The 15,000-nt window shown below is 35.5% G+C and overlaps 1 protein-coding gene across 2 annotated transcripts in view; it reads left to right on the forward strand.

The window, feature by feature from the left end:
• slc24a4b (solute carrier family 24 member 4b) overlaps positions 1–15,000 on the forward strand; it is a 43,099-nt gene that overhangs the window by 16,965 nt on the left and 11,134 nt on the right. The window contains exons 3-10 of one of the 2 annotated variants that reach the window (XM_048208054.1): positions 4,342–4,418; positions 9,302–9,376; positions 9,595–9,679; positions 11,839–11,942; positions 13,236–13,310; positions 13,595–13,620; positions 13,717–13,770; positions 14,014–14,162. In XM_048208054.1, coding sequence (XP_048064011.1) covers positions 4,342–4,418; positions 9,302–9,376; positions 9,595–9,679; positions 11,839–11,942; positions 13,236–13,310; positions 13,595–13,620; positions 13,717–13,770; positions 14,014–14,162 — 645 coding nt within the window. The remainder of the gene's footprint in view (positions 1–4,341; positions 4,419–9,301; positions 9,377–9,594; positions 9,680–11,838; positions 11,943–13,235; positions 13,311–13,594; positions 13,621–13,716; positions 13,771–14,013; positions 14,163–15,000) is intronic. The other variant, XM_048208055.1, reaches the window with a different exon arrangement.

Genomic DNA, 15,000 nt, shown 5'->3' on the forward strand with positions numbered 1-15,000 from the left:
ACATAATAATCAAAAGGTGAACCTTAATTAATAATCAATTTAATAAATGTTTATTATTTCATTATTATTTATTAAACTTATTAATAAATGTTCATTTAATAAACTTTTCTCTTTGTCTTTTGTTCTTTGATTAACATCAGAGATCACGATTCTGAATATATAAAACTAAAATAACATGTAATTTACTAGAGGTTTTGACAAAATATTAATTGCTGGACTCTAATTGCTAGAAAAATGTTTGATTTATTTAAATGAATTATTGTTTAAAATTGGTTTTGAATGAATTCATTACCGGATGAATCAGTGTTTTTGAACGAATCTTTTGAATGAATGATTCAATGACAAATACATTTTTAACAGTCACTTGTCGCCACCTAATGGCATAAGATGTAATTGAGATATCATTATTAGAAGTGCCAAGTTCGTTTCAAAAGGTTGTTTGCTCTATTTTGATCGCTACTGTAGACATCAGTGTTTATATCTTAACTTTAAACTTTTATCTCAGTACAACAGACATAACTACTATGTGGTGCTGACTAATTAACATGATAGAAAGCAGCAGGAATATTAGGCTGCTGTCACTTTAAGAGCTTATGCACGGATCCAATATACTGTTACGCAACATGTTTCAAAACTGACTGTATTTTCCTGAATGCTCGTCAAAACGGGCATTTTGACAAAATTTTGTATGTATTTGACCGTTTAAGCGCAATAAGCCGTGAAAAAGAAGCTTGCGAGCTGTTTGAGCGGTGGCTTGAGAGCGCCACTTACATAGATCAGTGGTGCGTGCGCTTCTATTGTGAGTGCAAAACCTGCGGGAATTACTAAAATTATGCACAATACAAGCGAATGAGAGAAATAAACTGTATCGACCCCTAATTTTTGAATGAAGTGCACTTTTATAAGCACTATATACTGCAGAAATAGAAAGAATAGTGTTGTAGTATGCATTTTGAACATCTCTTTTAATTCTGTTTACATGCTATGTGGCATTTTTCGATTATTTGCTATGAAATGTGGTTGTTTTACTGCCATTGTTCTTGCTGCTCACTTGAATAACTTCAATAACTTGCTTTAAATGCTAAATGTTCACTGGTTCTAGGGCACTTTGTTTTGCTGGAAATGCTCCTAAAATCACACGATGCCTTGTCACGTAAAGCTGTTCTGTTTCTGGATTTCACTGTGATTATTGTTACTCTAATTCTGAGCTTAATCACATTACCATAATCAGAGTGTTCTGTTGACACAAGCTCCAGTTTAACAGCACTGCTTTAATCACATTATAAAGGTGTGTGTTCATAGCCATTGCCAGTGTGAAAACAGACAGACAGATGATTTATTGATCATGTAAGATGAAGCTCTAATCGTTGCATCCCTTCGCTGTCCTTGCTCGTGTTTTCAGACGAGGAATATTGATGTGTTCTCCTCCAAAAATTAAGAGCACACCATGATGAGCGGCAGGCTAATGAATCCATTGCCTGAAATGGAGCATAAAAGTCACCTTCACCTGTCCAGGAGTTTAATCTATATGCTGCTATTCTTAGAGCCGGCTGAGCAGACAGTGTTGACTCATGGTGAGGGCTGGGCTGCTTTTGCATGTTCTGGCATTTATAATGACCTCCTGCTGCACAGGATTATCCCTGTGGAAGAGGGTTGTGGTTGGAATAGCGTGCTACCATAATACTTTTTTGCATTGTGCACAGATTGTGAATGTTCTGTTTGCATTGAATATCTGAATGACCTACTATATTGTGCGGTACACAACCAGAGCACACTGTGAAGAATGCTGTATCCCACAATGCAATGGACTCAACTTGACCTTGATACAATATTAAATCGGATTTATTTATTTGTTTGTTTGTTTATTTATTTATACTGTACATATCAGTTTTGTCATTCCTTTCGCTCTTTATTTATTCTTTGCATCTCGGTTTTATTATTTATTTATTGTGTGCATCACAGTTTTGTCATTTATTTATTTATTACATCTAAGTGTTGTCATTCCTTTAAAGGGGACATATCATCTGACTTTTTCCATGTTTAAGTGCTATAATTGGGTCCCCTGTGCATCTACCAACCCAGAAAACGTGAAAAAGGACAACCCAGTAACTTTGTTTTGGTAAGCCTTTCTCTGCAAGCACGTGAAAAAACGAGCTGGAAGAGGAAGAGGATCTTATTATGATATAACTGGCCCTTAATCTGCACGTTTCCACTGGTTTTCCTGCAGAATTGGGCTACTTTAACACTGTTGCCAGGGGTTGTTTGTCATGTCCATGGGTTGAAGCGACCCCAAACAAGATGAATGCTAATTTTACCAGGGGAACCCCACCAAAAACGTAGATTTTACCCCTGGAATGCAATTTTACCCCCTCCTAAAATGCGATTGGGCTACTTTTGGGCTAGTTTTACAGGTGCCGTAGAACGTCTTTTCAAAAGATGTAATATAAGTCTAAGGTGTCCCCTGAATGTGTCTGTGAAGTTTCAGCTCAAAATACCCCATAGATTTTTTTTAATTAATTTTTTTTAACTGCCTATTTTGGGGCATCATTAACTATGCACCGATTCAGGCTGCGGCCCCTTTAAATCGCGTGCTCCCTCCCCCCCCGAGCTCTTGACTATAAGTGCAGTTATACAGTGCATAAACAAAGTTCACACAGCTAATATAACCCTCAAATTGATCTTTACAAGATGTTCATCATGCATGCTGCATGCATGCGTCGGATCATGTGAGTATAGTATTTATTTGGATGTTTACATTTGATTCTGAATGAGTTTGATAGTTCTCCGTGGTTAAAGCTAACATTACACACTGTTGGAGAGATTTATAAAGAATGAAGTTGTGTTTATGAATTATACAGACTGCAAGTGTTTAAAAATGAAAATAGCGACGGCTCTTGTCTCCGTGAATACAGTAAGAAACGATGGTAACTTTAACCACATTTAACAGTACGTTAGCAACATGCTAACGAAACATTTAGAAAGACAATTTACAAATATCACTAAAAATATCATGGATCATGTCAGTTATTATTGCTCCATCTGCCATTTTTCGCTATAGTTCTTGCTTGCTTACCTAGTCTGATGATTCAGCTGTGCACATCCAGACGTTTTGCCCTTGTCTAATGGCTTGAACATGGGCTGGCATATGCAAATATTGGGGTCATACATATTAATGATCCCGACTGTTACGTAACAGTCGGTGTTATGTTGAGATTCGCCTGTTCTTCGGAGGTCTTTTAAACAAATGAGATTTATATAAGAAGGAGGAAACAATGGTGTTTGAGACTCACTGTATGTCATTTCCATGTACTGAACTCTTGTTATTCAACTATGCCAAGATAAATTCAATTTTTAATTCTAGGGCACCTTTAAGTAGCAATTGGGTGGGTTTTATTGTGAAAACCTGGCAACCCTGATTTCCACCCATGGTGCCGCCATTTTGTTTTCACAATTGAAAACGATGTACCAGTTCTAACGCCATGGCAAAAGTTTGAGCAAAGCATGCTAATTGTTCTGTGGTTGGCTGCACAGATGAGCACAGAACACTATTAAGAGTCTTGTTAGCTTGGATAGCCTGCAAGTTGACCCTGGCAAGCTCGATTGCTAAAAAAGGAGCGTTTCTGTCTGAGCGATATTTTGGAAAAAAAATATTAGACCATTCACAGCATTTGATAGCAATCATAAACATTAGCCTGGTGTGACTGGCTCTGTTTGGCGAACAGCTACACTATGCATCCATGGGGGATTTGCACAAAAGATTAACATGACGGCACATGCTAGTGAATCAACTCCACAGCAACTACAAAAATTTATCAACTTACCATTCAGAAACATCCAGTTTCATTCTAAAAGTTGTTGAACAATTTGGCTGCGTGAGATTCTCCAGCTTTGTTGTTGTTGAGCTGTTAAAGCTCCGCCCTCTTCTGGAAAGGGGGCCGTGAGCAGCAGCTCATTTGCATTTAAAGGGACACACACAAAAAACAGCGTTATTCTCGTGTAGTTGTGATGTGTTAGTTAACACTTGCTTTCTCTTTTAGACGATTATGATGGTTATGAAGATTCTATAATCAGAATGTGTCATTTGACTGTTTTAAGAGAGAGGGAAAGTTTCCGTCATATATTCAGATTCACTTCCCAGTATGTGCAGATATGAGGAAATCAGATTGGCTTTATGTTGAACATTTCTGCAGCGGATGGTGTGTGTCTGTGTGTATTTGTTCATTATGGAGTGTTTTATGTAAAGTCATTCAGAAAACATGACACCTCAGCTCGGTTTGAATCCACCATAATTTGCTTTGGTTAAAATGCATGAATGTAAATGTGTGTTTGTGTTCCTTACAGCCATCCGTGAATTTCCAGATGATGTTTTCACCAATGCCGAACGGAAGAGCGGAGCTGTACTGCTACATATTATAGCGGTAAGAAAGTCTGTTTATCTCTCTTTCCTCAGAACATCAAGTGACTAGATATTTATTTATTTTTTGAAGTTTTGTGAAGGAATAAAGAAGAGAAATCGGTCACGGTAATGATACACATTCACACCTGCCGCCCTGTCATGATTTAATACCCTGCGGCTCTGTGCTTTTTTCAGCTGGATCTTACGGTGTGGGTTAATCTAATGGTAATATGACTAGATTTAACTCCATCACCCACGAGCAGCACAGTTAAAATCTTCCCGTGGTTATGTAACGCTGATTCTCTAACGCTTTAATGTTTGGCATCATGCACAGCTCAGGTCTGAATTATGCATTCACACAAACCTTCTCGACGTGCTGCGGATGGGAATTCTGTTAGTCCTCTGGTGCCCCCTGTGGCTGGAATTGATCATGGAAATGCTGAACTATAATTTATGCTTTGCTACTGTGAAGTCATTTCTCATCAAGGGAAGTTATGCTTTTTTATTATTCAACAGTCAGTAAAACACTTGTGAAAAATCATCTGATGGATGTTAGTAAGTTTCATTGGCACTTATATATTGCTTCTCATGGATTATTTACTGTAGTTCTTAGGGGAATTTTGGGCTAACTAGCTTTTTTTTCAGATTTGTGCAAAGAAAACATCCAAAATTTACATGTATGTATTTTATTACACTTTATCTGTGTCTATGGATTTCAGTTATAGTACATATCTTTAAAGTTTGAGTCAGAAATCTCCTCTTTAGCAGCTTTACATACACCAAACTTTCTATTCTGAAGGTTTTTACAGCAGGGTTTCTTCATATATCATTCACCTGATTTATATAAAATTATATTTCCTAAAAATATGGTGAACTTTTTTTTTTATGGCTGTTGACAGTATCTTCTAAAACAATATAGATATTTGTAAAAACCTTTAATGCCAACAAAATGAAATTCTGAACCAGACTGTTCAGATTTCTGTTCTGGAGTTTTATGCAAATGAGCGCATATTTAATTAGACAATGCACCATTTGCATATTTAAACATAACATTTCAGAAAACTTGTAATGCAAAACAAGTTGTTTTAATGTGTTGTAATTAAAGGATGTCTGTTAGTTAAAAGTTTTACCCTGTTCACCTGGAGTGTCTTGCTCAAATTGTTTTTGTCTAAATTTTATTTTAAAAGCTTTAGCTACAGGCTTTATTATAGAGAGCATTGACTACAACATAATCATTTATTATTAATATTTCATTGGTTCTCTTTTTTTTTGTCTTTGTATGACAGCCTGGCCAAAAATGATGTCTGCAGAATATGGCATGTTTCATTGCGTTATCACAGATAAAACAATTGACTCCAAGCACAACTACACAATATGCTTACAAAACCTTTAACATTTTTTTAATAATGCTTGAATAAAGGATGATGTCAATTTTCCTAGACCGGGCATCACTTTTGTCCACTACAGTTAAAAGCAGCATGTTTGATTATAGGGGTGGAAAAAGTACGACGTTCTAGGTGAAATAACCTTTATAACTACAAGTAAACAAACGTGAAGTGTACGACCTATGTTATGAGGCAGTCTGAAGGTCATCATAGCATTTGCTTGCCTTTACTTTGGTTTCGAATTGTGGCTTTTATTGGGTGAACGGCTCATTAAGCTAGACGAGGAAAGGGTTTGCAGTGAATGCAGATGTGAATCCAGCGGTTTGGAGCAGTCAGACTTGGAGCGCAAGGACATATTGTGCATTCACAGGAGGAAACGGGTTCAGTGGAGGAAAGACAACATTCTGGAGCCGACAGCGATCATAAACAGCAGGCCTCCTCAGTGGAACATTTCATTGCTCAGAGGTTTTGTCTCATGTGGTTCTCTAAAACTCTGAAAATAGACACATTGGATCAATAGTTGACATATAGTAAGGTCAGAAGCATTGCAAGCATGACCTTTTGCATATATTGTATAGGTGTATTTTTGTGGTGTATAATTGGAAATGGCCAAATTGTCCCCCCAATATTTGAAATTGTTTCTCTGCTCTGTTGCACTTCATTACGCAGCGCTCTGTAGGTTGTTAGGATGACAAAAAGGTTAAAAAGTTACATTTTTAGTCTGGTCTGCCTCAGCGGTCTAACAGCGCCAAAGACTATAGAATAACACAAGTCGTGTCACTCGTATTGTTTTGAATGGGAGAAAGTGTAACGCGCAATATGGCGGAATAAGTCCCGCCTTCTAAATAAGAGCCAATCGCCGACTAGTAAAGTCATCGCGTCACTGCAGCGGCCGTTAGAATCACCGGTTTCTATAGAAACAGTCAGACGCGCGCCTCCGAAGAGACGCGCATTTAGGTCTGCGCATGCGCATTCGCTTGATCCAGCCTGAAAAATACAGTTTTTTTGTCATGATTCGAGCGTTTAGAAACTAAATTTATGAGCCGGTTGTTGTTAGATTTCATTGGTGATTTCAAATATGAAATTTAATCGCAAGGTTGGCCCGAGAGGCGTTTCAAAGATGGCCGCCGAGCGAAATGACTTGTCTTAAAGGGACTTTGACAGCGCTCATCAATGCCAAAATGATTGAGGTGGCCAATCAAATCAAAGTAGGCGTGGTTTACTGTTCACAGAAGCAGAGCGTGAATTCCACGTTTTACGGTTTTGACATGTTAGGCATACAAATAAAAGTACATGTGTACATATTTTAATGCAAATAAATGCAAAAATTGTTTGCAAATAGTTCAAAATGATTATTTCCCAACTAAAATTGGACCTTCAATTTCCTTCTCTGTTCTATTTATTTATGCTTTCTAAAAAATAAAAAATAAAAAGTTTAAGAAATGGTTACAGCCTTGATTTATATACAGTGTTACTATTTATTAATATTTTGAATAAGAATAATAATGATTGAAGAACAATTTTTATATTTTAAGTTTTATATTTCAGCTAAATTTTTAGTAATTTTGTTATGTGCTTTTGTCATTTTCTTGTTTTTTTTGTATAATATTTCCATTTAGATTTAATTTATTATTATTTTAGTTTTAGTAAATTAAATACTTTAACTTATTTTATTTCAGTATTTCAAATTTTCATTTTACATCTAATATTTATATTTAATTTTCTTTCAATTAATGAAACCAGTGTTTAATAGTTAACAATAACAACACTGATAAACATTGACAGTTTAACCAATTTTTACTAACTTCAAATTGTTGCTCTGCCATGACTTAAAGCACTTAAACCACAAATCAAGGCAAAAATAAAAACAAGTATAGCTTAAACTTAGAATTTTGATACTAAATTGCTCATTTTTAACTCGCTTTGGCAGTGGTGTAATGTAACGAAGTAATAATACTTCGTTACATTGGGTCCGTTGCTGGAGCGGCTGAGAAGAGTGCACTGTCATTACGAGACATTACGAGAGCGACCTCTAGAGGCGAAATAAAAACTATCACTGATGCCTCGTAGAGTTTGTTTTGACACGTGATGTGAGGCTTCGCGCTGCACAGAACGGGTCACTTCAAAAACGATTTAAAACGGACAACAAAACGGTATGTTATACAGTGTACACTACAGTACATGTTTTCATATCACTATAAAGTCATTAGTTTGTTGACTAGATGCTGCATTAGTGGAGAACAGTATGTTTGCCGTCGAGGCTGAGAGGATGCTAACATTAGTAGTACCTCAAGCGGTTAAAACAATGTGACAAAAAAACCAAAACAACTGTATGCCACGATTGTTACCATTCATTTGCATTAGTTTATATCTATTTGTTCGCTGTTACGCATTCATTATCCAGCAAAGTTGCATATTTAAACTGTATTATCATCATACAGCGACAGAAGCATAACAAATCAGAAATGTAGCCTATTCGATTTCAGTTTTTATCGGCACTGAAACACATATTTTGATTATAGATAATCATCAATTTTTCTAAAATAGAGCCAAATAATGTGTGAAAGTATACATATAATAGACCCATGCTATGCCTTTGTGTGTAAAGATGGTAATTTAAGCATGACTGTTTGGATTTATATGAAATAGTAACATTTTACAATAAGAGTACATTTGTAACATTAAATAAGGTTAATAAAAGTATTGTTCATTTTTAATTTCAACATTTACATTTTAACATATTAAAGTTGTCTCTTACATTAGTTATAATGCACTATGAATTAACATGAATGATCAATGTATAATTAATATATTAGTATTTATGTATAAAAATTACAGTAAACATTTAGCCATTTTTTTTAATTTTTAAAGAAACAAAATGTAAGAGAGTTAAAACTGAACACAATCTTGCTGCTCAAACTGTGTATAGAACAATTTTTAATAATATTTTGTATTTTACATTTACTTGTACTTTTACTTTCAATACAAAAAATATCAAATACTTTAAAACTTTTACTCAAATAACATTCTAAACAGCAACTTTAACTTCTACCAAAGTCATATTCTGGTAAGATATCTATACTTTTACTCAAGTATGGTTTTCGAGTACTTTATACACCACTGCGCTTTGGATAAAAGTGTCTGCTAAATGATTAAATGTAGATGTAATGAATTGCATGAAAGTTTGACACTTCAGAATGCACAATGCACAAAATCGAATTTGCATAGTTAATAGCATTAGCATTCACATATTCTCTTGCAAAGAATCTATTTTGGGTCAAAAAATTACAGAACTGCAAAATGAATGTCTGATCATTTGGTCCAGGAGAATTTGATGAGAAATGACTTTTGAATTGGCGAATCTGAGCTCAGATTAAGACCTCTTTGCAATCTCTTCTGGGGTCTTTTTTTTACAGCAGACTTATATCTAGGAGAAATAAGTGAGATATTAATGAAATCTCTTTTGCGATTAGTTGAGGTGGTGAAGTCTGACCAGAGATCTTCTGTTGTCTTCTTACAGGCTCTTTACATGTTCTTGGCCCTGGCGATCGTGTGCGATGACTACTTTGTGATGTCTCTTGAGAAAATCTGTGAGGTAGGATTGTTCAAATCCCACAGAAACGATCCCAATGAATTCCCATTTCATCCGAGTAATACCTTTGTACAATGAGAGCAGCAGAATCCGCACTGTTCTTCCTCTGACCCACTTTGAGGCTTTCAGAAGCTCATTAAACATACTGCTCCAGTTTTGGGCGGTGTTTGTGCCAAAGGCTTTGTTGGATGTGAACTGTCTGCTGTTATTGTGTTCTGCAGAAGCTGAATCTGAGCGAGGATGTGGCTGGTGCCACGTTCATGGCGGCGGGGAGCTCAGCGCCCGAGCTCTTCGCATCTGTTATAGGTAAAGTCCTACAGTCACAATCATCACACATTGTTCACTGTAAAAAATGATGTTCTTTCTCGGTATGTTTGTCTTGTTTTCCAGTACAAACATTCTTCAATCAAGATAAATGTACCTGAGAAGCAAAATGACTTAAGATAAAGTCTTGTTTTCAGAAAAATGTATCAAAATGAAGTGTTTTTGCTTAAAACAAGAAAGAAAGAAAAGCTATCAGCCACTGGGGTCAGAAAAATAATCTTGTTTTCCCTTTGAATTAGGTTTATTTTTCTGAGCCCATTGGCAGATAATTTTTCTTGTTTTAAAGAGGACTAATTATGCCCTTTTACAAAGTCTTGATTTTGTTTGTAGGTCTACTAGAATAAGTTTTCATGCTTGAATGTTCAAAAACATTATTTTCCCCATATTGTTGCAGCTCTTCCCAGTCTGTCAGTAACACTCAGGAGTGCGTTTTCCAAAAGCATCATTAGCCAACTAACATCACAAGTTCTGTCGTAACTAACTTAGTTCAATGATTTGGTGTTTCCCGAAACCATCGTTCAAACGAACATGTATGGTTGGAACGACAGCACTCGAGCATAGTTTCTTGTTTTTATGACGTGGACTTGATGAATCGTTATCTTGAGCAAAATAAGCAAGCTGACGTTAAGTACAATGTATATCTTTTATTTCAATTGTATACATGTCATTTACATATTTTAGTTTGTCAAGAGATTTTAAGCACCATTTTTGAAGAGTGTGCATGTGCGTACGTGATCTAGTCCGTAAGAACGAGCCTCTGATTGAATCTGGAAATAAAGCAAAATACCTGAGAAAATGAGAATTTGTCCTCGGATGCCATGTCTGTAATTTATAGCAAAAATCTTGCATTAAAGGATTAGTTCACTTTCAAATAAAATTTTCCTAATAATTTACTCACCTTCATGTCATCCAAGATGTTCATGTCTTTCTTTCTTCAGTCGAAAAGAAATAAACGGTTTTGATAAAAACATTCCAGGATTTTTCTCCATATAGTGGACTTCAGTGGGCACCAAACGGTTGAAGGTCAAAATTACAGTTTCAGTGCAGCTTCAAAGAGCTTTAAACGATACCAGACGAGGAATAAGAGTCTTATCTAGTGAAACCATCGCTCATTTTCAAAAAAAAAAATACAACTGCATGTGCTTTATAAACACAAATGATCCTACGGACATTCAGCGTAAGCTTTTTGAAGAATACGGAAAGCAGAAGCACGTGGAAGGCGATCATTTGTGTTTATAAAGCATATACAGTTTTTAGAAAATGAGCGATGGTTTCGCTAGATAAGACTCTTATTCCTCGTCTGGTATCATTTAAAGCCCTTTGAAGCTGCACTGAAACTGACATTTAAACCATTTGGAGTCCATTGAAGTCCACTATATGGAGAAAAATCCTGGAATGTTTTCATCAAAAACCTTCATTTCTTTTCGACTGAAGAAAGACATGAACATCTTGGATGACATGGGGGTGAGTAAATTTGAAAGTGAACTAATCCTTTAATTCAATCTCAAACGGATTAATTTAAAGAAGTTATTACTCCATCACCAATGTGGCTGAATGACAAGATTGCGACAATATTGTTTCAGGAAACAGTCGTGACTAGCTAGTTGATTTCTTCAACGATGCATCGTACTATGGTAGTGAAGCAGCGAGTTACGTCTTTGTACAGGAAACACACCCTGTTTAGTTCCTGTCTCTATGAAGCCCCTCCCTTCTGAAAAGCACAATGTGCTCTGATTGGTCGGCTGGACCAGTGTGTTGTGATTGGTCAAGCGCTTTGAGCCTGTTTGGGAAATGTCCCGCCCCTTACCATAATCACCAGTTTCAACACACTACTAACTAACTCAATCAGGCCCCGCCCCTTTTTTTTGCATATGCCTTGGGTGGGAATTATTTAAATAAGGAATATTCTGACGTGTTCGTTCCAGGAAGAAACCTCAAGACTATGGAGGCGTTCAGGGAGTTTCTTTGTAACTTTGCAGCCCTTTCAATTTTACTTGTCACATAACTGTCTTCAAACAAGACAAAAATACTGAGGAAGAACATATATATATATATTTTTTTTTTTTGCAGTGTTCTGAGATCATTAGTGTTCAAATTTGAACAAACCCCTAAACTGTGACATGGAACTTTCTGTGTTGCAGGTGTCTTCATCACTCACGGTGATGTTGGAGTTGGAACTATCGTCGGTTCTGCCGTCTTCAATATCCTCTGCATCATAGGAGTTTGTGGGATCTTTGCCGGGCAGGTGTGTGTGTGCATCTTCTCCAACAGTAGCCTTAAAGTCAGCAACACTTCAAAATAAGAAAACCATCTATATAATGGTGCATTATAATGTTTCCATTCAAAGTTGCGAATTTAACTTATACGCAAAATTGGAATATTGCATAAAACATTTGCGAATAAAGCACAGTTTCCATCCAGTGAGATGAAGAAAACAAAATCGTCACTTCCTGATAAACTGCCGTTAAATATCACTAAGAAAAATGGAAGTTGCTGCAGTAGGAGAAGCCACCGTATATAATAATTTCGTATATAACAAATTACCTGCGCCTCAGAGCGTGCAGACGAAACGCAATAAAGTTATCTTGCCTTCAGAGGCGGATGACTGCTATTTGGAAACACAGTCATGTAAGAGAGTTCTGGGATGTAATTATACTGAACCACTTTGACGACAGACTTTCTTCAGGCATTTCAGAATGCCTGTGCATCATTCTGCTGGTTAATCCAGTTATGCCAAAAGTCACATGACTTTTTTGATGCACATCGAGGAATTTATTCAGTAAATGCGTTTCAATCGTTTTCTTATTGGATAAAAAGCTTATCCCACTCAAATGAGTGCATAATTTTTTAGAATTTATGCGCATTTTGCCGTTTCCATCCAGTGTTTTTTTATGCAATATACCAAAATGCACATAAAATACATAGCTACTGATGTGAAGAATCTGTAATGAGACATCAAGAACTTGCTTAAAGTCTAAAGAACCTCAAAAACCCTAAAATGGTTCTTGATAAGATGATTCTTTTCTAAAAGTGCTTCAAAGAACGGTTGAGGAATCCTTTTTTTTAAAGAGTAAAAATTTAAGAAAAGCCACAAAAGAGTGCATTTTTCTTTGTGGTCAGATTCAATGCATTTGCCAAATTGTGCTACGCTGAATAATGCCTCTCATAATACAATGCACTCTACTGGACCTTCTATTTCCAGTGATTTTTTTCACTCTCTCAAGATCAAATGCAGTGTATTTTTTTTACTTAGATTTTTCTTGGCACATATTTATTCTTCTGATTGGATTGCCAAAAGGTTTTTATACAAAATACGATTAAAAATGCATTTGTTTTTATATCTGAGATGATAACTGGAGGCCTCTGCCTGAATTATGCATGTCATGTGATGTTTATATATTGAACCATTTTTTTGTTTCACATTGTTGTTTTGTTCTTTTTGCAATTCGCAGGTCATATTCAGTGTCCACTGTTCATTATTCTTTAACTTTGTGTATTGATTTATGTATTTAACAGTAGTTTGTGTTGATGTCTGTAGGTGGTCTTACTGACCTGGTGGGCTGTTTTCCGTGATTCTTTCTTCTACATATTGTCTGTAGTTGCTCTAATTGTGGTGAGTCTCAAATGAAACACACTCTAACAACATCATCCAGTAATGCGGGGTTCAGGCATGATCAGCTAAAGGCAGAAAAATAATCATTTATTCGTCTACCTGCATGTCAACTGACATTAAATAATTATTGAAATACTTAACTTAAAATCTCAGGGGTTCTTTAAGTAAATATTTACATCAAAAAGTTTGTGAATATCTGCTCTAAAGCGTCTATTAAGATGGGATAAATATTATTTAACTAAACTGTAACTGCACTGATTATCTTTTTGTTTGAATTGAATCAGTTCATCTATGATGGAAAGATTGTGTGGTGAGTCTCTTTTCGTTTTCCTCTCTAGTCTGATTTTGTAAACCTCCATCAGATCTGACGTCTGGTTTTGACTGTGAATCTCGTTGTGTGTTTCAGGTGGGAGAGTCTGGTGCTGGTGCTCATGTACACTGTATATATCATCATCATGAAGTGAGCGTTCTTCACCTGCATATCATATATACACACGCTTGTGACTTTGATAGTGTATAGAATATAATAAAAAATAATCATAGCTATTTGTAATCAGTGAGGTGTTTAATTACAATGATGTTTTAATTTTAGTCATACCAGAGTGGAAAATGTTGGCACTCAGGAAGAAAATTCTCATAACCTGAAGGTGTATAAAGCTGTGGATGCTCCTAATCTTTTGTTTTGGATCTGCGTCTCTATTAGATTTAATACCAGCTTGCAGAAGTTTTTCACAAGACGGAGCGACAAGAATGTTGCCAATGGAAACGCGGCGGCCGGCAGTGAACTGGAGGACGGTAAAGACCGTTTAGACTGTAAATGGGATGATCCGTCTCTACCTCTGCTGGGTCCAGGTAAGACTGAACAGACAGGCTTTAAAAATTCACATGTAATACAACTCATACTTCATAATTCCATACTCCTGTCACCTTCAGTACAAGTGTGAGGTCATTTGTCCTCCGTTTACGAACAAACACAGTAGAAAACAGTAGAGCATGTGATTTTGTTTTAAAAATGTCCAACAGTTCTGTAAATCTAAATACAGTCAGTTATGCTACAAACATCTGAAAAAAATTATAATCTTTATTTTATATATATATATATATATATATATATATATATATATATATATATATATATATATATATATATATATATATATATATATATATTATAAATGCATTTTAAATATATTATAAATATATATTATAAATGTTATTTACAAATGCAGTGACTTGATTGTTTTCTAAATACTGAATTACATTTTAAAATATATTTTTACATATCTTATTTTTAAAATTAAATATGTTTTAAAAAATTATGTTTATTTTATATATATATATATATATATATATATATATATACAGTAAATAGATATTGATATAGACAGATAGATAGACAGAACGATAGATAGATAGAATGATAGATAGAACGATAGATAGACAGAACGATAGATAGATAGAACGATAGATAGAACGATAGATAGAATTATAGATAGAACGATAGATAGACAGAACGATAGATAGATAGAACGATAGATAGAACGATAGATAGAACGATAGATAGAATTATAGATAGAACGATAGATAGACAGAACAATAGAATGATAGAACGATAGATAGAACGATAGATAGAACAATAGGTAGCATTAGAGATAGAACGATAGAACGATAGATAGACAGAACAATAGAA

The sequence above is a fragment of the Megalobrama amblycephala genome, linkage group LG11, assembly GCF_018812025.1.
Source record: "Megalobrama amblycephala isolate DHTTF-2021 linkage group LG11, ASM1881202v1, whole genome shotgun sequence".
NCBI classification, from domain to species: domain Eukaryota; kingdom Metazoa; phylum Chordata; class Actinopteri; order Cypriniformes; family Xenocyprididae; genus Megalobrama; species Megalobrama amblycephala.